This window comes from Diadema setosum, chromosome 13, assembly GCF_964275005.1.
Source record: "Diadema setosum chromosome 13, eeDiaSeto1, whole genome shotgun sequence".
NCBI classification, from domain to species: Eukaryota; Metazoa; Echinodermata; class Echinoidea; order Diadematoida; family Diadematidae; genus Diadema; species Diadema setosum.
Window position 1 is genome coordinate 18,779,723 of NC_092697.1, and position 27,117 is coordinate 18,806,839.

The 27,117-nt window shown below is 38.1% G+C and overlaps 1 protein-coding gene across 1 annotated transcript; it reads right to left on the minus strand.

Moving 5' to 3' along the window:
- Positions 1 to 906: 906 nt before the first annotated feature.
- LOC140236649 (small glutamine-rich tetratricopeptide repeat-containing protein alpha-like) lies at positions 907 to 26,019 on the minus strand. The gene is made up of 11 exons (XM_072316569.1): positions 25,960 to 26,019; positions 22,699 to 22,868; positions 21,817 to 21,938; positions 20,605 to 20,731; positions 16,491 to 16,695; positions 15,344 to 15,482; positions 11,722 to 11,829; positions 10,250 to 10,287; positions 8,653 to 8,733; positions 5,958 to 6,133; positions 907 to 2,580 (listed from the first exon to the last, which is right to left on the minus strand). Exons 2-10 carry the CDS (start codon positions 22,796 to 22,798, stop codon positions 5,977 to 5,979), a joined length of 1,077 nt encoding a protein of 358 aa, XP_072172670.1. The 5' UTR covers positions 22,799 to 22,868; positions 25,960 to 26,019; the 3' UTR covers positions 907 to 2,580; positions 5,958 to 5,976.
- Positions 26,020 to 27,117: the final 1,098 nt, after the last annotated feature.

Genomic DNA, 27,117 nt, shown 5'->3' on the forward strand with positions numbered 1-27,117 from the left:
AGTGTAATTATTATATTGCAATGCTGAACTTCCTGTAAAAAGGATTTCTATACACATACATGTACAAAATGTCCCCACCCAGGTACAGTGTACAACTGTTTCTGGATGCCATGACAGACAAAATGACCAGCAACATTGATAAATTACTGCCCTCACAACACTAAGCACCCACAGGTAAAGGGTTAAATGGCCTCCAGCCTTTTAAATTCAAGGTCAAACTACAAAGAGTTTATCCTTCAATGGTCTTGGCAAGGGGAGATCACTGATCCATAGATCTATAAATTCACAATGCATAATTTAGTAATCTAAACATTTATGACATTTACAGAAAATCAACCTACATGTAAATTAAAAAAAGAAGAAAAATGACAATTTAAATGGAAACAAACAGGACAATATGCCCCTTCTTGACTACGTTTCCCTTAATGATAATTTCCCTTCTGTATATTATGATGTGCAAAGTGAAAATTTTGAGATAACAAACATTAAAATGACAACAATATCTTTTGCTCTTGAACATATAACTAAAGTGAAAGTTTTCCATTACAATATCATAATATCATGTCATTCAGCATCATGCCTAATTTCATTTTCCTGCAACCTGACAGCCACATGCTTGAATAAGCATCAAACCACAATTTTCTATCACAGTCTGGTATTCAAGCCATACACTACCATAAATTATTTGAAATGCATACTGTGTTTTTGAAAAATAGTGTGAGAGTTCTTCTACTGATTTGCACTCCTCGAGATTCTTTTGTTTTCTTCTTCTTCTTCTTCTTCACATTTATACCAAAGCTGTAAGTTTAACAAAGCTTGTAAAATAACCTGCAACTTGGATATTGTAGTTACAGTCTTGAGAATTGAAACTAGGAGGAAAATCCATTCAACAATAAGAAAAGATGTTCAACAAAATTACAGAGCAAAAGACTTGCAATCATATCCCCTTTTGATTGCTGGGAAAACTGGAGCAGTTAAACAGTTGTAACAGAGTCAACAGGTATGCCTCCACTTCTCAGGCAATCACCATATTTGCCATCAGGACATGGACCTTGTTTACATTTTGACCTCTGTCGTTTTAATGACTATTTGTATTATTTCTATCCCTCTTCCCAAATATCACCAATGAATATTCCTAGCTAAAGCTATAACTAGGAAATTGTATTTTTGACAGATTTAAAGTGACATTTGATATTTACCTATCACTGCTTTCACATTCAAGCACTAGTAATTTTCAGTTTACTTGTACAGTGTCCATTGACTAACCTCATGGAAACTCATAGCTGAATTAATGACTGCAAATATTTTTTTTCCCTCCTTTCTGGCAAAAGTACAGTGGCCTTTGCATTTACAACATTAACATTTCATGGGAATAACCCTCTTTTTGTGCTTATCCTTCCTACCAAACTCACCTTGATATTCTTTGATGAAATTTTAGTTAAAAATCAGTGAATCTTGACCTTTGACCTTGTCTGTCTACATCTCAAATACGCAAGTGAGGATACCTGGGCCAGGTACCTGGAAAATCTAACTTGTTTGTAAACAAGATGTTCAGCCTAATCTAGCCATATTTTTTTCAAACCAATATGTATCCATTTTCATTATTGGACCTACAACAAGTGGAATTTATGACCAGGAAATGACATTGCAGCTACAGTTTGGTGACATTTAACCTTGACCTCAGATCTCATCTTGTCACTTCAGGCAACTGATTGTTTATTCATTTCTATCCTTATTGCCAGTTACTGTTGATAATGGATGAATGTCTAAAATCATAGCTGGAGAATGACATTTTTAGCCAATGATTTCTTTGACCTTGACCTGTGATCCATCCCTATTATCATATTTATGTATATACTTGTTAATCAATTTCTACCCTGTGTTCTAGCATACACCACTGGATGATCTTAGTTGAAGCTTTGACTAGAGATGACTTTAAATAGTGTCCTTTAACCTTAACCTTCTACCTTTTACCACCATCATTTTAAGGAATTAAATGTATTATATTGATTTCATCCATACCTGTCCTACTATGATTACCACTGGACATCGCTGTACTATTATATGATGTTACTGCAAAACGTCATTTCGACCAAAATTCAGTGATCTTTCGCCTTGACAGATTTGGCCCAAACCTAACTGGAGCATGCACACCTCACAAACAGTGTAGCATACTTGGACCTTGTACCACAAGGCCTTATGCTACTTTCCTGAAACTCGTGGACGGGCAACCCCAAAACATAATGCTTCCAGTACCATGTGGGGCAGAGCCAAAAATGCCTTTTTATGTGCCATCTCTTCATGACTACTTCACATACTCTGATTTCAGTGGCATCTGAACAATTGTATTTTATATTATGTAGTTAACAACACCAAAGTAATCACTGTGTACTCTATTAACACATATTTTAAACTTTGCAGGCATATACATGTTATTCACCAAGACCTTGGGAGCACATCCAGGACATGCCATGGTTTTCCCATGTCATCATAATACTTGCTGGAGAAGGCGCAGAGGACTGTGGTCTTGATGGAAATAGAAGTCTCTGGCTGTTGTTACTCAAGAGCCACAAAGATAGTCTGCACAATTTAGAAACATAATAGCATTTCTATCAAGGCACTGTCACTCTCAAAGCAAAAGACGTGACAGACTTGTCTCACAATTCAGAGACTGTCCTTAATTTACTTTTGAGAGGGTAGATATAGAAAACACTGCCTTTCATGGTAACCAAAAAGAACATGATGCTAAACCCCTGCATACACTTACAAACCATTACTGTATTAGGGTACAGTTTAAAATGGACATATGAATGTATCTAGTCATTATTACGATATGACATAAAATAGTTACAAATTGTTGACACACACAAACTTGCACATATTCTGGTAATAGAAAGGTACAACAAGGCAAGTGCCATAATGTGTCTTGCCGATACGCATACAAGAAATTGTACGTGAATGGGATATAACAGATAAAAAGAGATATAAAAGGGTAAAAATTTATGGCAAAAAAGAAACGTGCCATAAAAACTTAACATTGGGCCCTTAAAGTCCGTTGACCCCTGCCTGTGACCTTTGAACTTGTGGTGACCATCCACTCCCCAAGGGACATCTACCATCCAAGTTTGGTCACAAACGGACCTATGGATCAAAAGTTATGACCCATAATAGAAACGCACCATAAAAATTTAACATTGGGCTCTAAAAGTTCGTTGACCCATGCTTGTGACCATTGACCTTGTGGTGACCATCCACTTCCCAAGGGACATCTACCATCCAAGTTTAGTCACAAATGGAGTTATGGATCAAAAGTTATGACCCATAATAGAAACGTGCCATAAAAACTTAACATTGGGCTCTAAAAGTTTGTTGACCCCTGCTTGCGACCTTTGACCCTGTGGTGATCATCCACTCCCCAAGGGACATCTACCATCCAAGTTTGGTCACAAACGGACCTATGGATCAAAAGTTATGACCCATAATAGAAACGCACCATAAAAATTTAACATTGGGCTCTAAAAGTTTGTTGACCGATGCTTGTGACCATTGACCTTGTGGTGACCATCTACTCCCCAAGGGACATCTACCATCCAAGTTTGGTCACAAATGGAGTTATGGATCAAAAGTTATGACCCATAATAGAAATGCGCCATAAAAACTTAACATTGGGCCCTAAAGTTCATTGACCCCTGCCTGTGAGTTTTAACCTTGAGGTGACCTTCATATATGGTAAAATGTGAAACTTTGTATGACCCCCCTTCCCTCGAAGTTTGATTGCAATTGAAGCCCAGAGTAAAGAGTTATTGAAGTTTTTGTAGCGTTACCGACAGACGACGGACGGACGGACGACGGACGGACAGACGCCGCAGGCGATCCCTTAGTCTCCCCTCACCTCTGGTGGGCTCAACAAAAATTGAAATTCAGGAAAACGATCAAAGATTGAATTCTGATAGTGAGAGAGAAAAAAAAAAATCATCTAATAAACCTGTCTTCCAGCTGTCCTGATTATACAGGAATCTAATATGTCAGAGTGGCTCTATGCGTCAAGCTTCCAACACAGGCAGTCGGATTATTTGCATGTTAAAATGTGCCCCTGACTTCATGAACTACCCATGACATTTCAAACCTATTTATGAAAAGACTGAAAACCCACACCAATGTAACAAGCAGTCATACCTACTGTCAAACAACCAATCATTCCTATAGCCAGACAACCAGCAATTGATCCTGTAGCCACATTGCAGGCAATCATGAACACAGCCATGCACCAAGCAATCACACACACAGTCAGATAACAAGCAGTCACAGCTAAATGTAGACAAGTTATCTTATAAAATAGCTAATAAAGACAGAATAAACTGACGAGAGAGAATATAAATTATTCTAGCGGATTTCAAGCATGGTAATTGGTCAAAACATGTCACGTGGCATTCAACTGTTTTTGCGCACTGCACGGGAGTGCAGATGTCGCGCAAAAAAAGTGATATACCACGCTCGTGCAGTTGCGTCGAGTTCGTGTATCATTCATTTTACGTAGTAATGTACCGAACGCTTGCGATGCATGCTACGTGCATCCCATTGTATTGCAAGAATCGCAGTGTGAGGCGGCCTTTAGACTGCCATTACCTGGCGTTATCGCTTGCCGAAATTTGTCTATCATCCATAGTGTATCATGCTGTTTCTAATTCTTTTTTTTTTTTTGGGGGGGGGGGGTTATTCATCAAAAACCGCTATTTTATAAAAGAAATAGCGCACTTGTTCCGTTGTGCGACAATGTAAGTTTAGTGGACGCTCGGTTTCTTCAGATGGTGCGCACTGCGTACTCGCCTAGCGGCTCATACGCAGAGGCGGCACCAATCTAAAGAAATCTCGCGTGCACTGCAATTACACTATTGCACTCCATGCCATGTGCTATTTCTATAATACCTATAGTAAGACAAGCAATCTTAACTACAGTCACACAACAAGAAATCATAGCTTTAGTTGGACAAACAATCACACCTAGTTAGATAGCAAGCAATCATACCTTCAGTAAGACAAGTAATCATAACTGCAGTCAGACATCAATCAACCATGCCCAGGCAGATGAGCAATCACAACTACACAACTAGCAATCATACTCCAGTCATATATCAAGCAATCGTACCTATAGTCAGACAAGCAAACATAAGACAAGCAAACATACTTCAGTTGGACAAGCAACCATAACTACAGTCAGACAAGCTATCATAGCTATAACTAAACAATAAGCTATCATAGCTATAACTAAACAATAATCTATCATAGCTATAACTAAACAATAAGCAATCTACAGTTCAACAAGCAATCACACTTAATACAGGGACTGTACCATATGTCCTTAAAAAATTAAAAACGGGACCCTCCACAACGATAAGTTTTAACATAGTGAATCAATCCAATACAATTTCAAGGTACGAAACTATAACTTATTACCGACATCTTACAGAAAACTCTATCCGATTTGCTTCAGTGGTCAAAGAGAAATGAGGATCTTTGTAGAGCATGTCAGGAATCTCTTCCCTCCAAATTCTGTATATTGTGTTCACACATTAAAATGCAGGTCAAAGAGCATCCAAGTGCAAAACTTGGACGAAACAGACCCATGACATGCTTTACAACGATTCACATTTCTCTGTGACCACTTAACCAAAGTGAATGGGGTTTCTGCAAAATATAGGTAAGATGTAATGTTTTTAGATCCTGAAATAACAATCAAACAGTTTAATCATATTGGTAGTTATCAATGCAGCAATCTGATCATATATATATATATATATATATATATATTTTTTTTTTTTTTTTTTTTTTTGGGGGGGGGGGGATACTGTACAGCCAGATAGCATGCAATCATTTTAAATAGATGTACCTCAAGTCTGACAACATACAAACATACCTACAGATAGATTGCAAGCAACAATAGCTTCTATGATACCTACTGATATCTAGGCGTCAATCTCATTGTGAAGGTGACGACCCATCCTGGTTCCCACCTGTAGACCCATCCTGGTTGTTATTTGAAGCATTCGGGTCATTCCCACGATTCCTCATCTGGCGAACTTGCTCAACTAACTCTGGGTTTGTAGCCTGCATTTGAGAAGCTATTTGCTGCCCTCTGTTGGAAAGATATGGGAGACAATACTCCATTATACCCCTTACAGTAAACAGAACACATGATAAAGACAAATGGATAACATAAACAAAGATCATCCTTTTGCTACTTCATATTTAACTAAGGGAGCGAAGACGCAAAAATGATTTTCTATCCTGTGCAACTTCACCACTCTCCCCTGCTATCAACAATTTAAAGACACAGTGTAGAACAGTGTTTTTATGTTCTGCTAAACCTAGTTACACATAAATATCTGCACTACAAAAAAAAGATTTCAGTGTTTTGCATTGTAACAACTTCTAAAATAGAATTAAAATAGAATCAAAATGAATTTTGAAATTCACTGAAATCACAACATACATGAATGTACTTGCATTCAACTATTCAAATAATGTATTACTGATGTGCTTATATTTGAGGATGGAGAGGATTGGGCTTTTAACTTTTTTCTGACATACCAAGAAACCACTTATGAAATAGTACAGAGCATACCATTCTAAGAAGAATTCAAAGCTTATTTGATGAAAATCGGTTTTGGAATAGCTGAGACATCCAGAAACAATGTAATAACAAAGCGATTGTAAGAAAAGGTGGGTCTCTCCTTTTAATAGGATCTCTCTGTTTTGGATATCTCAGTCATTTCAAAACCAATTTTCATCAAATAAACATTGAATTCCTCTTGGAATTAGATGCTCTTCCACATTTCATGAGAGGTTTCTCATTATCTCACCAAAAAATGTTAGAAACCTGAAGTTAGGTTTCAAACAAAACTATACAATCCCTTCAAGGTCACACAAAATAGCTAGGGCCTATTACAGTAAGATGTATTGATCCTGTAAATAGAGGATTATTCTCTTCTGTTGCAGAATGTAAAAGTTACAGTCAAGGCAAATAAAAACTAGAAATGTCGCTGTGACGACTGGTATGCCTCCGTCATAATGCATGATTCTCCTAATAGGTCTGTAGTACATGTGGACAACGTGTGATTACATTTTCACAAAATTGGCAAAATATTAAAATGACATGTTGGTCACAAATGTGTTGAATGTTCACCTTCCTTCACCTACAGCATGAAGGTTTAATTGGATGAATGGGAGAGCATGTATTGGGGGATTTTAGGACTTGCACTGGACTTTGACCCTTTCATAAGTTTATGCATTGAGCTATTTTCAAGGTATGGAGAAAAAGTGCAATTTCTGTATTGACTAGTAAATTGTTACCATTTTTATCTGGCCTTTGACCCTTGACCTTTGACCCTAAAATTCATAAGAGAATCACTGTCAGGCAGAACATGCATAGATATGTACTAAGTTTCAAGATAACTTGAGCCACTTCCAAGATATGGAGGAAGAAGTAAAGTTCAGCACTTTCACTTGATCTTTGACCTTTCGACCTTTGACCTTTTTGAAAAAAGAAATAACTTCCCAGAGAATCTCTGCTGGGTTACACATTCATACACCAAGTTCAAAAAATAATAATAATCCTGCAGGCAGTGCATAAATATGAGGGATATATTATTAGTAAAATTTTGATGTGTTGCCCTTGACCTTTGACCACTGACCTTTGACCTCATGAACCTCAAATTCTCCAAATAATCACTGCCAATCAGTACATGCAAATATATACTATGTTCCATGAAGATACATTTACCTTGAACTATTTCCACGATATGGAGAAAAAAAGAAATTTTAACATTTTTACTTGACCTTTTGACCTTCGGCCTTTGACCTCATAACCCCAAACTTTCACCAGAGAATCTTAATTGGGTAATACATGTATACACTAAGTTTCAAGAGAATATCTTCAGGTATTGCATAGATATGGGGGAAATAGTGAAATTTTGAGCATTTGACCTTGACCTTTTGACTTTTGACCTTGAGCATGTGCACCCAAAAGTTGATAGGCACAATTCCACCCCCTAATGCACATACATGCCAAGTTCAATTAGGATAGCTCAAAAGGTTTTTTAGTTATGCTCTCCACAAAATTCATTACGGACGGACAACCCGAAAACATAATGCCTCCGGCATCACTTTGTGGCGGAGGCATAAAAAATGAAGATTATGTCTGTGGAGCTCAGCTTGTAGAGTTTTTTTGTTGTTGTTGTGATGTGCATATAGGCATCTAACATTTCATGTTTGAATGTGACCTTCAGCCTATACTTGTATGCAACCTCTGACCTTAGACATGTTCAAATCTAGATTTTAAATCAAAAAGATCAAAATATGTAGGCATCAAGTCTTCAGTTAAGTTTGCACAAATGATCTGCTACACCTTATTATCATTAATTCCATTAAACCACAAGTTAAACTTAAACATATTCAAACTTTACAATCCATATCACATTAAAAAATGTGCCAAAATGCTGGAAATTTATTTGATACAGGTTTTCCAACCTCTCACAGGGCCAGGGAATAGACGTTCATGGTAAGAAAGGAGACAGGTGCAAAAACGATGACTCTGTGGTCACGTGACTCAAGGTTGAGGTAGAATGATATAAATATGATGAAAGCAAGTCTTACACTGAGAGGAGGTTAGCCATACTGGATGGTTGTTCTGATTGGCCTCCAGACTGCATTGCTTGACCCATAAATGACTGCATCCTGTAAACAGACCACATCACAGAAAAGATATATATTTTTTTTTTTTTTACATCCCATGCACTGCACACACAGACATGAATGATAATAAGCCTGCCTGCTGCATATAAAAAGTAAAAAGAATAAGATACTACTTGCTCTCTTCTCACCCCAAACATAATGTATGTAATGTTAACCTTAGTGCGTACACACTTCTCACTAACACCATTAACTAAAATGGCTACACTCTACACATGATGACATAAATGGTATCCCGGGGTACCAAACAAAAATCAGCCATTTTGTTGAATTATTTATTTTTTTAAAAAGGTTGTATCCTGGGTGCCAAAAAAAGGAAATTATTTTGGTGCTGGAGCGAGCGCGCGCTAGCCACTGCACTGCACTGCACTATAAAGCACACGCTAGTGGTATCACAGCGTGCCATGCACACATAAACATGCAGTGGCATGGGAACGACTATGTACACGCACACTCAGTGCATGCATTTTTCTCTGGCAGTCTATTCTATTTCTATTGTTTATTTGTTCGGTTATAACGAAATTTCGATGTAACGAAAGAAAACTGCCGGTCCCAAGGACTTTGTTATAACGGGAGTCCACTGTATAAGGATGAGGACTCAAACTGTGTCCAAAAAGACAGTCTCATTTGGCATTCCACCCGAGACACCATACGGGGCACACTGTAAATTAAAAGTCCAGCCAGAATCGAGTGGACTATTAACCTTTGACCCAAACCCCGCACATTCTGAGTCTTGTATTGGACTGCAGTGTCACTTCATACACAAGCAACCTTAAAACGCTTTTAAAGCAGTATCATACGACCAAACCAGACTGACAAACATGTTATTGATGACTGTCATGTGACATGTGCTCCCAGGACCATGATCTCTCACTGAACTTGACAATGCTCAGTAGGTGATTGCCATGTCGCACTACAATGAACTTTGTTACACTATTGAGATACGTGCAGCACTTCAAGAAGTTCAGTAGATATGTTCACCAACTACCAGTTTTTACATGTGAGGTACATATAGGGCACTCCAATGACAATTAGCACAATGACAATAAACACAATGGCATTTTGATGTAACGCAAGAAAACTGGCAGTCCCAAGGACTTTGCTACAATGGGAGTCAACTGTATATGCATACATACAGACAGATAAAAAAAATGGTGGGTAAGACTGTCTGTACAAGTTGTAGCTCGTTAAAATGAAAACAAACTGATGAAGCTCTGCACATTATAAGCCTTTTCGGCAATATTCCAACATCATCCCAAGAAACATGTCAACATTTCCTGTCAGTCTTCAATAATTGTATCCATTTTTTTTTTTCCAATAAGGAAATAAAAAAAAACCCCAAAACTCATGTTACTTTTGGTTCTTTCCTAGTTCTTTAGATCAAACTGTAAATCATGAGATTTCCCTCATCACTGCAGACATAGTAAATACTGTATGTTGAACAACTCCTCATCAAATTACATGAAATCAAGTGCACTTTGGTGCAAAATGCGATACTCACATTTGCTGCATTTGAGGGTTCTGAAGAAACTGAGTTGCCTGTGAAGTGTACAAGGTACAAAGAGAACATTGTCTTCCATTATTCCCTTCCTTACGTCTTCTTCCTTCAATGGATCATGCAGTATAACATAACACATGAAGTATTATTTCATCCATTTCTCTGTAATCCATATTGCCAGCCACAGCTGCCACCATAACACACTCTAATGCTGGTTATGCATTGTTATATAATAATCTACACTTCATTGTGTATGCTCGAGTGCATCCTCACTAGCACATGCACGCACAATCCAGTGTCACATGCACTTTCCCAAAATTAAGAACTTCAAACAGCATTTATGATTCATATAGCCCTCTTGGATGTGAATGTTATATCATATAAGGCCTGGCCATTCCTTCAAGCTATGCTGGCATGTGGCAGCTATCTGCACTTTTCAGCTGTTATTACTGATATACATGTTTCCTCATAATGCAAGATTAATTCAAGTCTATTTATATATTTTTGTTTTGAGTTACCATCATTTATGTACTTTATTACATTTGTCTCCTCCTGCTGTCATTGAAGTCTATATCGTAAAATGTAATATATAAATCATTACTGACTGAAAGTGCAAAACTTAAGTCCTTCCTGGAAACAGGGAACAAACCAATGAGTCAGTTTACATAGTGCGAGATTATTTTGTACCTTACAAGAGTGAATGCTTATAACAAGAAGTTTATTTAACCAACCACATGAGAATCACATCCTACATTCTCCTATCAATATTCATGTTTTTTCTAACCTGGCGCTTTTTCTCAACCATTGCATGGACACTCAAAACATGCTTGGTGTCTCATGCAATAGTGCCCCCCGTCAGAGAGTAGAAAAACAGTCACAGAGTATGGACAGACAGACTCTTCAACAAGCATCTTTGTGAAAAGTCAATTTCATACGAAAATAGAAACATTCATCCGTCCAAAATTTAACCTATGACATACTTGAACTGTATTTTTCACAATTGAATTTAATGGAGCAAGATTTAAACGCAAGACTATGACCGAGGAGGTCACAGACATTTTTCGCAAGATGTTGTTTTCGCGATTTCGTACGTGCACTAATGCCTATCCATAAATTCAGGTGGCACTATTTTTGCATTTTGCAAGTTTACAGTCGTGTAGTGATTCACAATATTTGTGGAAATTACACTGCGGCAAAAATAGTCAGCTTTTTGCAGGATCAAAGCTACCATTTGGTGATAATTTGACATACCTTTATTATCTCTTGAAAATAATTGTCATCTATTCACATCATTAGAATAGGAAAACAAACTCTTCTATAGAAAAAGAAAGGTCTTGTAATCCTGAAGAGAGACCAACATTAGGCATGCTATACATGTACACGTATGTGTGCAGTGGTCACAACATGGCATGTTTAATCTACCTTGCTTTTGATGGCACAAGTCAGGGTGCAGTATTTGATAATTTCACACTTACAGCATTCATGATTGCAGGATTGTTGAGGAGCTGTGAGACATCCATCCCTCCCAAGGAGGGGCCCATTCCACCCAGGTTTGGCACTCCTCCCTGTCCTCCTACCCCACCCTGTAAGAAACAAGCAACATGTCAGTTCTTCTCCTATAGCGGGGAAAAGAATCTCACAGCAGCTCACAATGATTCTAGTACAAATATATACAGTAGTCAATACTGTAAAACATGATATACTGTATGTCCCCAAAAAAAATAACAATCAGATTTTCGCATTTATAACTTCCAATATGATTTTACCATCCAAATGCTACTTCAGGGTCTTAAAATATAACATCTTAGCTATATTATGTAGAAAACCCCATTCAATTTGGTTGACTGGTCACAGAGATATATGTGGATCATAGTAACATATGTCATCTTCCAATTTAGCACTTGGATGCTCTTGGAACTGCATAATGTGTGAACATAGTGGGCAGAACTTGGAGGGAAGGGATTCCTGACATGCTCTACAAAACTCCTCATTTCTCTTTGACCACTGAAGCAAATTGGATGGGGTTTTCTGTAAAATGTGGGTAATAAGTTATAGTTTCATACTTTGAAATTGTATTTGGATTGATTCGCTATTTTTAGAGTTATCATTGTGGAAGGTCCCATTGTAATTCTTCTTTTTTTTTTTGGGGGGGGGGGACATACAGCAGTTGCGGCATGAAATTTTCGCAAATTGGAGCCGATGGCCTTTTTGGCGGCATGACATTTTTGCAAATTGCCACTGGCATTCAATGCATATAGTGTAGACAAGAACTTTTGTGTGCATTTTAATTTCGCGAATCTTGGCTCTCGCGAAATTCACGAAATTAAAATGCACACGAACATTCCTTGATTTACAATATCTCTCAAGGAGACATTACTGAAAATTGAGACTGGCAAGGAACTGTTCAACAGCCATCTTCTGTTGCACACATCTAAGGACAGAGAAGCTTCTGAGACAACCATAAGAGCCAACATCCTCATAGGACATAGAACCTGGGAAAAGATTCTGTAGTCAATGATATACACTCTACACATACTGTAAGACTCTTATCATTTGCATCAGCACAACTCTGATCTATTCCATTTTCCTTTCTTTCTCTCTTTCACATCTTAACAAAATATAAAGCGTATCAGGGCAATTACCCTCCGAGGGCAATTACCCCCCCCCCCCCCCCCCAGCTAAATTCTAGTTAGTAGTAAGGTTAGAGTAAAGATTAGGGTTAGGGTTAGGATTAGGTTCAGGATTAGGATGAGGATTAGGGCCAGGGGAAGGGTCCAGGGTAATTGCCCAGGAGGTAATTGCCGTAGACCTATAAGGTACATATATTTCATGACATCAAGTACAGAGAGAGAGAAAAAAATATAATTACAATCCTCATAGAGCATGACAAGAAAATTTCATGGTGCTTTTTCTTTCCTAATGTTTTGCTGGATCCCTTCACTACAGTTTATCAAAGTACTGTACATCCATAATCATTCTGCAATTTCATGATCAATCCCTCGACACAGGGTTCATTTACACCCTAATTTTAAATGCTGGTTGCATACATTGACACAACCACAAGAATGCAGTGACAGCTGATACTGATCGATAAGTCAAGAAATAACTAGACAAGCTCTCATATCAGTTCGTTGTAAACCACTACGATCATTTGTGATCTTGCATCACAAAACCACCAAAAAGTTGCCAGACATTGATTTTTAGTACCTGGTACAGAGCAGATTTTAGACAAGCAGACTCTAAGCTTTAAAATGATATATTAGGTATTTCAAAAAACATTTCCTACTTTTGATTCTTAATAATTCAAAAACTATATATCAGATAATACTGTCATTGATATGAGTGATAGCTGAATAGCGTACAATTTTGTTGAAGGTGGTTTAAATATGAAAGCATAAATCAGTTTCATGAAATCCATGATTAATTTCACAGTTAGGTTCCAGATTTTGCTCTATTTTCAACCCGCTGTACAAAACTTTCACTTTGCCCAGGGGTCAATGGGTGTGTATGGGAGTGTGTGGTTAACACCCTGACAATAGTCCTGAACAATGGCCAGGGTTTGAATGCTTCATTATTTATTCATGAGAAATTCCACTATCACAACTTGTCTTTATTCAGCCTCTGGCAGTATCTGTGTAAAGTCAATCACCTGCCGATACTGTCGTTGAGTCGCGACAGTGCTCTCCCTACTTCTGAAAAACAAAATTACAATGAATACCTTCTGTTCTGTTGTAAACACAGTAACAGGAAGCAAAGAAAATCAATTAGAGTATACACTTATGTATATGGAGCCTTAAATAAATCTTCTGTGAAATAAATTGCCCCAATGAAAAATGCTGCTGAACTCTGTACCAAAAATAATCTCTTTTTATTGAAAAAGCGACAAATTTGTCAGACTATCAGTAGACAGTTGTATTAAAATGAAGAACTTTAGATCATTTATGCTTATCTATATCCCAAATTTAGTGATATGTGAAGCAAAATTTGAAATTGATTGCCAGCTGAAATGAAATGTGGTGTTTGCAAGCACATGGAAACATGTGCTTACTTTTTCCATGCGCATGCATTTTACCCTTTACTGTGCATGAATTTAAACTAGCAGTGCCCAGGGCAATCCACATGAATTATTGATTAAGCATTCATGTTCCTGGGAGCCCAAGACTGACGCCTAGTCAACAGGTGGTTCAGGCATGTCCATTGTTCAGGGCCATTTTTCAGCACACACTCACATACACATCATTGGTTCCTGTGCAAAGTTCAATTTTTGTACAGAGGGTTAAAATTTGACCAAAATCTCAAACCTTACTTCAAAATCAATCTTAGATTTAATGAAAACTGATTTATGCTTTCATATTCAAATCACCTTCAACAAAATTGTACACTATTCAGCTATTACTCATATCAATGACAGTTTTATCGGATGAATAGTTTTTGAACTATTAATGATCAAAAGTGGGAAATGTTTTTTGAAACACCTAGTACATGCATAACTCAACACAAATGGGCTTTCCTAACATGTAAGTAATGGAAACTATGTACAGCCTCTGGAAAAGTGTTTATTGAGAAAAGAGACAGTCAAAGTCAATAGCGCGGTGCTCCGTGCAATGAATAAGACATAAGACAGGATGTAAAACTACATAGAAACTATAATGAGGGGATTACAAGATTTTCCTGGAAATTTGCCACATTCATGACTGATACCAGCTTTCAATGCAATGTCATCATTTTTTTCAGGAGATATCATAGTCCAGAGGGAAGAGTGAGTAAAGGCTTCTTGAACAGTGAAAAGGAACCTCTTCAAAAAACCCATTCACACAATCTGGAAAAAAAAAATGTTCTAGAAAAATTGCCAAAAGGACATTTTACCACTGGTGTTGTGATCCTAAACTTTAGAATAATATAGAGCAATTGTTCTGTCAAAAAAAAAACAAACAACATTTTTTAAATCATTGACTTGGTTCACCAATTTTGCTTACTTGATCCCTCATGTAAAATCATGCAGTGTGACTGTTTGTCGGTTTTGTGATGCAGGGTCACAGTTGCAGAGCAGTAAATCAATTTAGAGTCACAAGCACATAATTAGATAATTCAACTCACCCCAAGACTTGCTTCTCGTAGCTTCTGTTCTGCAATCTCCAAGTTTGCTTGATATGTGGCATTTCCTGGCTCTAGATCTACTGCTCGTGTATACGCCTCACATGCCCTTTGAAATTCATTCATACTGGAATATGCTAACCTGTAAAACATATTGTAGCAAATTTATCCAGATGAGTGTACAGCAATCTTTCCATCATGCAAGCCTTCAATGAAGTTCTTTCCATCAAAAGCAGTCTTCCTTTGTAGGCTGGCAAAGTAAGGGTTCAAGTTTGCAACTTACCAGGTAAAAATTATTAATAACTGCCTCAATGTTATGTCATTCACAATGCTGACATAACCACAGATGTTTCACAGTGTATGCTAGTCTTTATGCTTATTGATGCAAAACATTGAAGATTTCAAATCCAGAAGATTACATCTATGAAAAAAAGTTTCATGCAATAATCTTGGTTAATTGCATGAAAATCACACGTCAGAAGTAATATGGCATTTTGAATGAATGCAATGCAATGATAATCATAACATAACATGGAATGAGGATGGTATGAATTATCATTACTTTTACATTCATCACTTTCGAGTGTATCAATGACAAACGTAGGATTCCCTTTATTAAATTGATAACATTGGAATCAGTGATGCTTACATTATACATTTCAATAAGATCAACTGGGATAGACAGTACTTGCATGCAGATTGAATGAAAGTACAACTGTGAAAATCTGCTTTGCACCAGTAAACAAGAAATGAGCAAAGAAGCTGAGTATGTGATGTTTCTTGCAAGACAATTTGCAAAATATGTTGTAAATGTTTGACTAAAAATTCTGATCTGGAGGTCAGTGGAAGTAAAGAAGTGACTTGCTGTTTTACGCCTGGGAAATTTCTAACAACTCTAGTTGGTCTTTTTTACTCTCTTTCTTTTCCAGTGTCTGTCCATCATATCAGTGGTCTAAAATTGCTTCTGTGAAATGAATAAATTGAACACTATCCTCTGGAGGCTTTAAATGTATACTTCACACAAAATAAGAAAAGTTGCAATATTTACTTCAACTGTTCATTTCCATTGCTATTCATTCATCTGTGTTTCTTTCGCCTGTTTGTGTTTTTCATCAGACAAGATGACACCAATGATTTGAGAACCCCTTACCCCATCCGGCCGTATGCCTTGCTGTAGGTTGGGTCTATGCTGACAGCTTTCTGACAATCTTCCAAGGCCTTCTCATGGTTCTCCAGCTTGCTGTACGCTGCTGCACGGTTGCTGTAGTAGACTGCTTTGTGGGGGTTCAGGTTGATAGCTTTGGTGTACAACTCCATGGCTTCACTGTATTGGTCTTTTCTCATTAATTCATTTCCTGAGGAATGAAAGACATACAACTAGTACATATCTTCAGTCTAACCTGGATGCTGCTTTATTATACAAAGCAAAACGATGAATACCACGCAAGCTTCATGCAATTGCACAAACTGGGCACAGGGGATCAGCCTAAGCATGTATATATCTGCCGAGATACATAACTGGATTCATCTTATTCTGTAATGTCAGCAGTCACAATCTGAACATTTCTACCTTAACCCTAATCCCACCAGGTTTTTTGAGGGACTTGAAACCACCGGAGGGGCCTTTTTGCCCCCCCCCCCCTTCAGATCTCAGTCATGGATCGCGCGATCCTCGCAAAAATTTGCACTAAAGCAGAGGCCAATGAAATCTACAAGACTGTATAGTTAGATTTTTTCAAATTTTAATTTATGTATTTGATATTAATCAATTTATGCTAATTTATGCAAAAAAAAAAAAAAATTTTCTGTTTGCCTATATAAAATAAAAAAACAAAGCTCCAAGACTTCTAATTTTTGGTGAACATAGTCTTTTCAATATCCACAACAATAATATTGAAGTAAAAATTTGGCTTCATAATTATTTCTTATGTATTGTATTGTTTATTGAATTTCTTATGTATTTCGTTGTTTTTTTACATTCTGTTTTTGTTTGTTTTTTTCATCAAAATTTGTCACAGAAACTGTTTAAAGTATAATCAGGCTAAAATAAATCATTATCAGCCCTTGAAAGTAAAAATATTTATTTTTATATGAATTAATCGCAAAAACACAATTTACATTGGATTTGTACATAAAATCACGTTTTGGAGCAATTTTGGGGTCGATGAATTTTGTTCAAAAGGGCGTGGCTTCAAAGTGGTATGCGCGGGAATGACAAATTTGGTCTCAAAAGTTGTGTGATACTTGAAAGAAAAAAGTCAAAAAAAGTAGCGGCGAGAGCATCAACGTTGCGGAATAATCACACGAAACGTGGGGGGGGGGGGGGCCACAATGCCCAATTCTAAGGGGCATCAAAAGTTTATTTGATGAAAATCGGCTTTGAAATGGCTGAGATATCCAAACACAAGGTGAAATAAGAAACTAGAAATGTCGCTCTGGCGACTGGTATGCCTCCGCCATAATGCATGATTTTCCCAATAGGTCTAGATAGTACATGTGGACAATGTGTGATTACATTTTCACAAAATTGGCAAAATATTGGAATGACAAGTTTGTCACAAATGTGTTGAATGTTCACCTTCCTTGACGTAGGTTTAATTGGATGAATAAGAGAGCATGTATCTAGGGATTTAAGGAATTTAACTTGACTTTGACCCATTCATACATTTAGGCATTGAGTAATTTTCAAGGTACAGGTGTGGAGAAAAAGTGCAATTTCTGAATTGAATAGTAAATTGTTACCATTTTCATCTGGCCCTTGACCCTAAAATTCATAAGATAATTACTTTCCGGTAGAACATGCATAATATGTACTAAGTTTCAAGGTAACTTGAGCCACTTCCGAGATATGGAGGAAAAAGTTAGTTCAGCACTTTCACTTGATCTTTGACCTTTTGACCTTTGAGGCAAAAAGAGAAAAAAAAACTTTCCAGAGAATTTCTATTAGGTTACACACGCATACACCAAGTGTAAAAAAATAACCCTGCTGGCACTGCATAAATATGAGGGTAATAGTAAAATGTTGAAGTCTTGCACTTGACCTTTGACCCCTGACCTTTGACCCCATGAACCCTACATTCTCTAGATAATCACTTCCAGTCAGTACATGTATATACTATGTTCCATGAAGATACCTTGAACAATTTTCCAAGGTACGGAGAAAAAAAAGAAGTTTTAATATTTTTACTTGACCTTTTGACCTTTGACCTTTGACCTCATGACCCAAACTTTCACCAGAGAATCTCAATTGGGTAATACATGTATACACTAAGTTTCAAGAAAATATCTTCAGGCATTCAATAGATATGGTGGAAATAGTGAAATTTTATGTATTTGACCCTGACCTTTTGACCTTTGACCTTTGACCTCATGACTCAAACTTTCACCAGAGAATCTTAATTGGGTAGTACATGTATACACTAAGTTTCAAGAAAATATCTTTAGGTATTCAATAGATATGGTGGAAATAGTGAAATTTTATGTATTTGACCCTGACCTTTTGACCTTTGACCTCATGACCCAAACTTTCACCAGAGAATCTTAATTGGGTAATACATGTATACACTAAGTTTCAAGAAAATATCTTCAGGCATTCAATAGATATGGTGGAAATAGTGAAATTTTATGTATTTGACCTTGACCTTTTGACCTTTGACCTTGAGCATGTGCACCCAAAAGTTGATAGGCACAACTTCACCCCCTAATACACATACACGCCAAGTTTCATTAGGATACCTCAACAGGTTTCGATAGTTACCTTGTCCACAAAATTCATTACGGACGGACGGAAGGACGGACGGACGGACGGACGGACAACCCGAAAACATAATGCCTCCGGCACCACTTTGTGGCGGAGGCATAAAAAAGTAGAAATTACGCGGTGCGTAATATATGTCCCCGCCGGAAGTAGCATTTTGTAGCAAAATGTACAATATAGGTCAAAAATCAAGGTCAAAGGTCAAAGAAGTCAAAGGTCAAAATTCTGTGTAGAAGTTTTGAAGCGCTCACCTAGTGCCATCACATAAAGCAAACGGAATCAAAATCGGGTTAGAAATGGCGAAGGAGTAGCATTTTGTAGCAAAATGTACAACAAAATGTAGGTCAAAAATTAAGGTCAAAGGTCAAACTTCTGTGTAGAAGTTTTGAAGCCCTCACCTAGTGCCATCACATAAATCAAACAGAATAGAAATCTGGTAAGAAATGGCGAAGGAGTAGCATTTTGTAGCAAAATGTACAATACAGGCCAAAAATCAAGGTCAAAGGTCAAAGAAGTCAAAGGTCAAAATTCTGTGTAGAAGTTTTGAAGCCCTCACCTAGTGCCATCACACAAAGCAAACAGAATCGAAATCGGGTTAGAAATGGCGAAGGAGAAGCATTTTGTAGCCAATGTACAATATGGGTCAAAAATCAAGGTCAAAGGTCAAAGAAGTCAAAGGTCAAAATTCTGTGTAAAGTTTTGAAGCCCTCACCTAGTGCCATCACATAAAGCAAACGGAATCGAAATCGGGTAAGAAATGGCGAAGGAGTAGCATTTTGTAGCAAAATGTACAATACAGGACAAAAATCAAGGTCAAAGGTCAAAGAAGTCAAAGGTCAAAATTCTGTGTAGAAGTTTTGAAGCCCTCACCTAGTGCCATCACATAAAGCAAACGGAATCGAAATCGGGTTAGAAATGGCGAAGGAGTAGCATTTTGTAGCAAAATGTACAATATAGGTCAAAGGTCACAGTCAAAGGTCAAGGTCAAAGGTCACAACTAAAATTCTGTGTACAAGTTTCAAAGCTCCCGTGTAGTGCTATCATATAAAGCAAACAGAATCAAAATTGGCTCATAAATGACAGAGAAGCAGCAAATTGAAGATTTTGATCACACACGGACGCACACACGGACGGACACACGGATGGACACACGGACACACACACATACGGAGCCTGTTTCATAGTCCCCTGCTCGAACTCGTTCGGCGGGGACAAAAAAGAGATCCTAATAAAAGGCGTGGCCTGTTGCCTTTTATTATTATCATTTTTTTTGGATATCTCAGCCATTTGAAAACCAATTTTCGTCAAATAAACGTTGAATCCTTCTTAAAATTACATGCTCTTTCATATTTAATAAGAGGTTTCTCATTATCTCACTTGGGAATGTTCAAAACATCTCAACCAGTACTGTACAGTCCCTTTAATTCATGACAGGAAATTACCTTCACAACATTTCATAAGTAATACTTTTTAAGGAATGCAGCAAAAGGTACAATGATCGATCTACCTTCATTCTTAAGTTTCTCGGCAAGATCCTTGTCAGCTTGTGGGGGTTCTGCCTGAGCACAAGCTCCCTGGGGAACACTGGTCGCTGGCAGCTCTGAGGATGGGTGGCTTCCCTGTGTCACATCAGGCTGTACGTAGCAGAAGGACGTAATTTCTTTGCATTATTTCAGAGCAAACCAGGCAGTCACTTTCAGGCATTCAGTTATAATTCTGCAAGGCTTGGTCCTGGCCCCCATCATAGACATCCAGAGAACACTGTTATGGTACTATAGTAGAGCTACAGTACCAAGACAACCTCTCCCTCCTGTACTCTAACAGGTCCTGGTCAAATGTTAAGAAAGCACTCACCTCTGAAATGGCACAATTAGTAACCTACCTCACGACCATGGGACTTATTAAACCCTAACTGTTTCGCGCAATGCAAGAAGACCTTGTCATGAGGCTTCTTGATTTTTTTCTTTCAAGTCTCGCGCAAATTTTGAAACCAAATCTGCGACATCCGCGGGTACCATTATGAAGCCACACCCATTTTTGTAAGGGCATGTCACCCCAAAACGGGCAAAATTTTGTGATTTTGTGTACACTTCCTATGGAAAATGGTGCTCTGCCATGAAAGTCATAAAAACTTGACTATTTTTACTATTCATCAATTTGATTGATTAATTTTATGTTAATTGAGGTAGAAAAGTGGTCCATGACAATTTCCATTGGAAAAACAACGAAAAAAAAGTCAAAAACAAAGAAATACATAAGAAATTCATAAATTCAATGCAAAATAATGAAATGGATGCTTTCCCAAGTGTCAATTGACAATGTCTTCAGACTTACATGTACAATGTACATACATCTTCACTCAGTAGCATTTCAAACTGTTTAGATGGAATGTTTTGTAGGTTCTCTCTCACAACATTCATCATCTGTATAGTATCATGGTGCATATGAACGAGTCTACATGACTTCATTCTAACAGGAGGTGACAAAATTTGCCCTAACACTAAGTGTAACAGTCTTGAGACCCCTCTACCCATGGCAATGGCAGAAAAGAAAATGATCAAGATAGTTTTTTTTTGTCTCTGTTCTCAACTCCAATTACATCTCATAACCTGTAAAATGAATGACTCATTGATTGACAAACAAACCTACAAGAAATGAAAACGTCTTCAGGAGCACAGCCACTGAGGGATTTCAGCGCATGTCTGTACATGGCATTTACCTGAGATTCTCCAACAGCTCCTGTGAATATTTCCAAAAGAGATCTGTCCGTTCGAAGCTGGCCAGCAATTAAGTCATCTTCTAGGTTGATGCCATATGCTGTCTGAATGCACTGCAGCCCAACTAATTTGGGGAAAGGGAAAAGAGTGCATGATGGCCAGAAGTCTATTCAATATTTAGCTTGGTATTTGAAAATGAACTTGATACATTTCAGATGTAATAATGACCAGCAGATTCAGTTAATTCAATGCTTTTCATTTTAGTCTTCTGATCCACAGTCGAAAGGAGATATTTCACAAATAGTTACAACTTGATTCTATTTCTTCTTCTTCTTCTGTTTTTTAACCTACCATATGTTGCTCCAGTGTAATCCCATTATACTGAGAAATAGGACTTTTTTCATCAAAGTCTAATTTTTAAATATCAAAACTCTCTTGGTAATATAGGCATTTCTTTGCTTCGTAAGTATCCTTTCTTATTGAGCCAAATTTTTGTGTCATTCTATGCAGTAGGCATGGCAGAAAAACAATGTGGCAGTGAAAAAGGTATAGTTACACACCATGACTGCACACAGGGTTGTATAGGAACATGAATGATACGAGGATATGGCTTGGAGGAGCTCTAGGACAGAGGATGTGACGTATGGAAATGCTATGAAGGTGGGTGTGGTGTAGGTAAGTATGGCAACAATGAGCTGGATGAAGGGTAACAATACAGTGGTAAAGTGGGTGGGGGATCCATGAAGCTGAGTAGGGTCATGAGTAAACCTTGGGCAAATGGGCAGGGTGTACAGATAGACTGTAATAGTTTGCAAGGTATAGTGACACACATTGATAAAAGGGCAGGGTATGTAAAACACATGTTCCACTAATCATAGGTCTACCTTCTAAGCTCTCGAGAGCTTCTCCTGACACTGCATTGGAGCGAACCTGATGATCCAGAAACTCCACTATGGCAAACACAAGACGATTCACTTGTGACATCCTGGATGGACTGAGTTAGTTTGTTCTTTCCGCAATCCTCGACTGGCGAACTTCCCTTATTTCTAAGCAACTGTTATAAATCATTAGAACGGAGAAAAATTGTGCTATGACATTCAACAGAGATAAATTTCAGTTATCCTGCATATAAAGCCAGCAAACAGTTTATATCATCCAATACGACATAATGAGATTATTCATGGCAGCATGTAAGAAACATTTATCCATAAAACATTATTACAGAATGGTGTATACCACATGCCATATATATTGCAATGATGTTCTTCTTAAAAATTTTGAATTTTGCAAGTCAACTCATATCCATAGAAGTAGAAACTCATAAAACAGTCACCTCCGATCCTGTGACAAAAAAAAAGTGATGTATTGTATGTCATCTCCATGTGGAAGATCACTAATTTTTCTATAGGATAGTGTCTACAGACAATACTTGTTTCTCATGTTATTGCCTTGGTTCTCGTTTACAAATTCACATACATATGAAGCCATCTCCCAAGTCCTGATTTGCAGAATATAACACTATATCCTACATGCTTAGCTGCTGGGAATAAAAATGACTGTCTAAACTATTGAAGGTTGGTAAATGTGGCCTAGAAACATTGAAGTTTCAAGCAAGCCATAGCATGTCAGTACAACTTTACTCTAGAGTTTGCTAGTTTTAATGATAGTACTCTCTTGTTAGGTGCATGCATCAGCATAGCAATAATCTTAGAGGAATTATTTTTGAAGCACAAAATGTAATAAGACATATTTTCTAGCTCTACATTTAATCCCATGTTTTCTAGCATCAGATGTCCAACAAGATATACCGCATTTCACTTGCATATCAACGGATAACATGAGACTTAGATACACAAATCAGGGCCCTCTGTATCAAAGGCTGTTCGATCAATAACAAAATGTAAACCGAGCATGCGTACAGCTGTAATATGTTAGATGCTATGTCATTGCTAGATCCTGATTGCTTAAAGTCGTCAGCAATCAAACTAGAAATTCTATTAACTTCTCCAAGAAAGATTACGTTCAACCTCAAAACATCTTTTTCCTCTTTTAATTCCATCTGGACACTGCAAGCTGAGAGAAATTCAGACATATGAATGATGAATGAGAGGACAACTGAGCAGATTTAGAGAGTCAAGGGAGAACAATACACAAACTACAATTTAGTTAGCCCGACCAGATGCTGTTAGTACGCTGTGTGAATACAGTGTCTGACAGTCCAGGCATGCACCTTCAAAGTGGGGAACCACAAGTTGCACAACACAACTACAAAACTTATGAAAATTTATACGTTTCTTATAAAAAAAAAAAAAAGGTCTACGTTACTCATGTTAAGTGCATGCTTGTATTACAGAAGGTTCATAAGTCCATAGAGAGCCCACATGATAAGTCCATTGAACAAAAAATGGCACTTTCTAGCGCAGTAGAACAGCGCAGGAGTCCCCGACAGTCGGGGTTCATCGTTGCAGAATTCAAAATGGCGAGTTGACTACTCAGCAAATTATGCGTGCGTGTGCGTGGCTCTAAGTGCAGCGATCTATTGCGTGCGTGCGCTCTTTGATAGCAGCATGCACGGTCAACAGCGTGACCTTTAAAAGTGCATTCAAGTCGAGTGAACAGATGTACCGTTCCAAGTGCCGCATATAATCATCATTTTCGGTAAGTTGCATAATGTGAATTTGAATATTGATAGCATAGATATGGAGTCTCATTACTGAAGATTGTATTAGAGGAGTTTGAGGTGACAAAAAAATGATCTAAAGTATCAAAATTCAAAGCGATCGCATGCGATAGTTGAACTCTCTTCGTGGTTGGTGGTCATGACTTTACAGCCCTGTCGCTACTTACAGCGACTAGGCTGTGCATAGTTACAATTTAGTAGTACTACTGTCCTGATTTGTACTAAGTCAGTTCAAGACCAGCACCTCTCTTTCGTTATAAATATCAAAATTTCAGTACAACCAAACAATCAAAAAATAGAATCTGGATCCTGCATGTATCTAGACCTAAAAATATAAATTCCAGGACCTGAATTTGTACTTCATTAAATAATGAAATTTTGTTATAAAGGCATGTTAATTCAGCGCCCTGTGAAGTGAAGCAGTACTAATATCCATCTAGCACGTCATGCGTCAAAATGCACTGTATTCGGGATTTGCAAACCAGAGGCAAAGCAAGCCCTTGCACCTTCTTGAAAATTTACCATGTATAGAGATGTGAAATTTATTATCAAAAAGCTCAATGCTATAGATCTAACAGTAACACGTGTTAGAGAGGTTGTCTCATGCCAGAATTTTGTTACTGAACTTGGTGCAGGCATGTCCGACATCCGATTTTGCTCTACTTTCTCCCCATCTTGATTATGCAGATCTATTGGTATTATAATAGGCCTATGACTATGTAGACAGAAAGATCCGTCTGTCCGGAGGAGTCTTTTATTTTTTTTTTTTTGACGTTATCGCTCTCCTCCGTATAAGGAGGGGATCCATGAAGCCAGACGCAGTCTCAGCAGAACATTTCCCCGACGACCAGTATACAGACCGATCTTTCGGACAAAGCCAAAGGTGGGTAAGGCCTTCAGGTAGCCATCAGGGCATCATTATGCTACAGTTACACGTAAATTTATAGGCCTATGCTATGGTCATGATGGTTGGTAGCTACACGCAGCCGCTGTCGCGAAAGCTGTCTTTCGCGACAGCGGCTGCGTGTAGTTAGATGGTTGGTTGGTTATGCATAGTTCTACCAGTACCAGTATTTTCATTATAATTCTTTTTCTTTCATGCTATAGAATTTGCCTACATAGTACTTATTCTTTATTCTCTCTTCTGTTTGGTTGTTGCTGTGTTATTTTCTGATGATTGCAGTTCGGCAGCTTTTGAGGCGGGAGGGCTCTGCGCTAACAAAATGTACGCCTGGCGTTGCGGCCTGCGACGTCAGCGCAGCTGCGGCCACAGCCCCTGCAGCTGCCCTAACCGTTAGGCCGGCCTCGGCCTCGTCGAGACTACGGCGACACAACTTACCGCTCATTGTTCCAAAGCTCATCTAACAACTACTATATATATTATCAAATTCTTACACCTTCGATACATACATACAGGGTATCAATTCCATGATAGTTCCATATTTGTACAATATGTGCCACTTACAAATTCGTCAAATTTGCCAGACTGCCGGTAAAAAGTATGATCGCCTTGACTTGACATGAGCTAGCTACACATACATACATGTACGTAATGCATGTACGTGTCTATGTGTGATGCCTATGTGAGAAGTCCATCGCCCTCTACGTTGATGTTACTCACAGTGTGGTATGATTAAATACACGTGTAGCAAGGCCCGAGGCAATGTTTAGCAGGATTTTTTGTTTGTTTATTTGTTTTTTCGTTTGTGTGTGTGTTGTTGTTGTTGTTGTTATTGTTGTTGTTTTATGAGGGGACAGGGTTTGACTTTTTGTCGTTTTGTCAACAGCCGATGTTGGGTGTTGTTAGAGGAGTGGCATCAAAAACTGTGAATATAAATCTTGTCAGCCGATTATTGGTAGGGAAATGTCATCTAATTTGAAGTGTGAAGACCTTTTTTTGTCTTTTTTTTTTTAAACCTCGGAAGTGGCACCAAAATTTAATAATGTTAAGCCCCCTTTTTTGTCAGCCGATTTTTGGACACATAGGCCTACTATACTGTCAACCAAAATGTCCCCCTCTCCCCCCCCCCCCCCCACCCCAATCCTCGAAATGAATCGAGTCCCTAGCTGTTCCATAAACTGGGCCCCTCATTTTTAAAAACATAGAGCCGGCCCTGATGGGATTAAGGAATCTTCGGAAAAATGAACCTTATTTCAATTTCAGATTAACCCGAACCTTCGGAATAACGAATCCTGTTGGTAATAACGCCTCTCCCATGTACGCCTATACCGGTGAGTGGACATCCTGACAAGTGTCGACGTATTGGAGATACCGTCAGTATACACTGTATTAAACATGAAAGCTATAGGTTTGTGAGGCCCTAAAATCACACTATGTCATATATTATCTTATACACTGCCGTGATGGGCATGCAGGATTTTATGACATCAAAGTTATATTTATAGATCTTAGCGACTCCTATTTATGATATATCTAGGCCTCATGGCCGGCGCCACGTTTTCAAAAATGGGGGGGGGGGGGGGGGGGGGAGAGCGTCGCCCAAAGTAGTGACACCTATAATGTATTCCTTTGTATGGTGCAAAAAAATGAGGGCCCTATAGCCCCCCCCCCCCCCGACCCCTAGACCTCCTTCATCCTAACATATAGGCCCGGGGTTGCAAA